Here is a 2,413-nt window from a genome sequence, read left to right as displayed (position 1 = left end):
AATAGGCCATGATCATTTCCATTTAACTTGTCAGCCTAAGTAAGAGGACAGTTTCAGAGATGTTTATTTCATTTCTTTTTATATTTTGAAATTTTGTTTTTTAGTTTTTCCCTTAGAGCTTATTCTCTCAAGTTCCTCTTACCAGGGCCTATCACCATACAGTTCTCTTCTACACATTATTCTTGGTGGGTTTTATATGTGTTAACATGTTTTATGTATGTGCATTCCTTTTTTTTTAAAAAAAAAAATGATGTATTAATTCCATTTTAGTGGCTTTTAAATAATCAATTCCATGAGTCTGTGCTATGCAAATGAGGATATATAAATATTTGAGAGGTGCACTTACAGAAGCTATGGCATATAACCTGATACGTTGGTTATATATTTCCACTTTACCCGCTTTTAACCAATATTCATTACATTTTTTTCTAGATTATGGTTCATTAAAAGTACTAGACCATATAAATACTAGTAAGACCATACGTTGCTTTTAAGAATAAGTGATCACCCAGTAACGTGGTCTAAGTAAAATGTTCTCTTTTTTAATTATGTAGTCCTCCTCGCCATCCTCATCACAGCCTCATTGTAGCCACTGCAGAACGAAGGCCTCATCATTGTGTCACCATGCATCCCTGCCCTGGGTCAAACGTAACCATGTAGACCCTGCAAAGGCTACCAGTCCATCTCTCCGTCTTCGTCGCTGGCGACCCTTCTTACGCCTACCATCTTTGGGTCTCCATTCTGTTGTAAGTGTAGTCAACCTTCCAACTCTTCTTCCAGTGACAAGGGCAGTCCATTTTTTTTTTCTTAAACTTCTTCAGTCTTCAAAGTGCTTTCCTCTTGGTTCACTCAACCATTAGCTTTTCCCCCAGTAAGACTGCAAGCATACCTCTGTGCTCTGCAGTCTACCTGGACTTTCACCAGTGCCTTGGTGAACATCCATCTTTCCACTGCATAGCCTGCCAACATAAGCTTGCCTGCTTTTCGATGAGTACTGATTGACATTCACGATAATGTTTAAGTTCCTATCAGTTGTTAAAGTGAATATGTGTTCTCTTCCCCTTCATCTTTCTGATTTCATTTAGTTGACTCAGGTCAACAAATGCTGTGTACCTTCTGAGTTCTTTTCCATCTCTTTGTTTTTTTTTCATGTTTCCGAACATGACTTTAGTCTCTTGTCATGCTCTGGGGTGCTATACTTATTCTATCTTTAATCTAATCCTTCATGGTGTAGGGTATTTCATCTAAGCTATTTTATTCCCTGAGGTGGCTCAGGTACTTGGTTTAATCTTGACCCAATCTTCCCTGCCTATTCAGTTTCTAAACATCTTTCCAAGTAGGAGGTGAAGATTTTCTCCTTGTGAATTGATACAGGCTTCCCACAGATTTTGTGATTTCTCCTTCTTAGGTTGATAATATTAGCAAACTATTAAAAAGTACATTTGTTCTTGTAATCTTGCTAATTATTTTAAACGTTAAGGTTGATGATCGAATTCTAACAATTCTCATAATTGAAATAAACATCAGGATTCAGCAACTACAGCTCTTATTTCTCATGTTATCTCTCATGCCACTGTAAGTGGCAAAGACTGTGTTTTGGTAGAGCCTACCTAGAAATGTTACACCCGAAAGATTTGCTGTATGCCATACATTTATAAGAAACTTGACGCTTCTATAAGTCATGACTTTCAAAGCCAGAGGAAGTCTAATTACACATACATTTAATGCTTAAAAAAAAGTTGGTGTCAAACATCCCTTTCTCCCCCTTGTTTACTCTTCTAGAGCTATACTCCAATTATGAAGCGATGTCTTAGCACTTTTAAACATCTGCTTCCACCAGATATCAGTAAGGTCATCAAAATAGCCTTTCATTTGTTCTGAGTATCAATAAACTGGTGTCTTCCTGTTTCATTATCCTCGTTGGGTCACAGTATGCATTTGTCATTTTTATTCATTTATCATTTGATATTTGTTGCTTCCCTGCTGTGCCATACACTGTTTGGCAAAGTAGGAGATATGAAATGAATTATATGATCAGAGTAAAATCCTAATTTTGTAAATTCTGACTTTGGCACAATCGATTATAAATATGAATCAATTTCTGTGTACTTAAAAATATTCTAAATGTAAATGAACATGTCATAAAAATTGTTTTTCCCATTTGTGTTTTTATATATTGTCGATCTTTGCTCCATATTAATTCCATTGCTTTATAGCTTCATAAATATTTTCATAGCCTCGTGGTTAAGAACATGGATTCTAGAATGACACTGCCTGAGTTTGAAACCAAATTACATCACTTACTAGCTGTGTGACCTAGAGCATGTTACTTATTAACACTTCTGTGCCTCAGTTTTCTTGAGAGTAAAATAAATATATTACCTGCCTCGTAGGGTTTATATGATGATTAACT

At 35.9% G+C, this 2,413-nt stretch overlaps 1 protein-coding gene across 1 annotated transcript in view; it reads left to right on the top strand.

Moving 5' to 3' along the window:
- The window catches only part of UCHL3 (ubiquitin C-terminal hydrolase L3), a 43,922-nt gene that overhangs the window by 32,746 nt on the left and 8,763 nt on the right, over positions 1-2,413 (top strand). Inside the window, exon 7 of the mRNA XM_023536381.1 lies at positions 555-746. Coding sequence (XP_023392149.1) covers positions 555-746 — 192 coding nt within the window. The remainder of the gene's footprint in view (positions 1-554; positions 747-2,413) is intronic.

This window comes from Pteropus vampyrus, unplaced genomic scaffold, assembly GCF_000151845.1.
Source record: "Pteropus vampyrus isolate Shadow unplaced genomic scaffold, Pvam_2.0 Scaffold155, whole genome shotgun sequence".
Lineage (NCBI taxonomy): Eukaryota > Metazoa > Chordata > Mammalia > Chiroptera > Pteropodidae > Pteropus > Pteropus vampyrus.
Note: the sequence above shows the minus strand (reverse complement) of the source record. Positions and strands in the feature narration are given on the sequence as shown.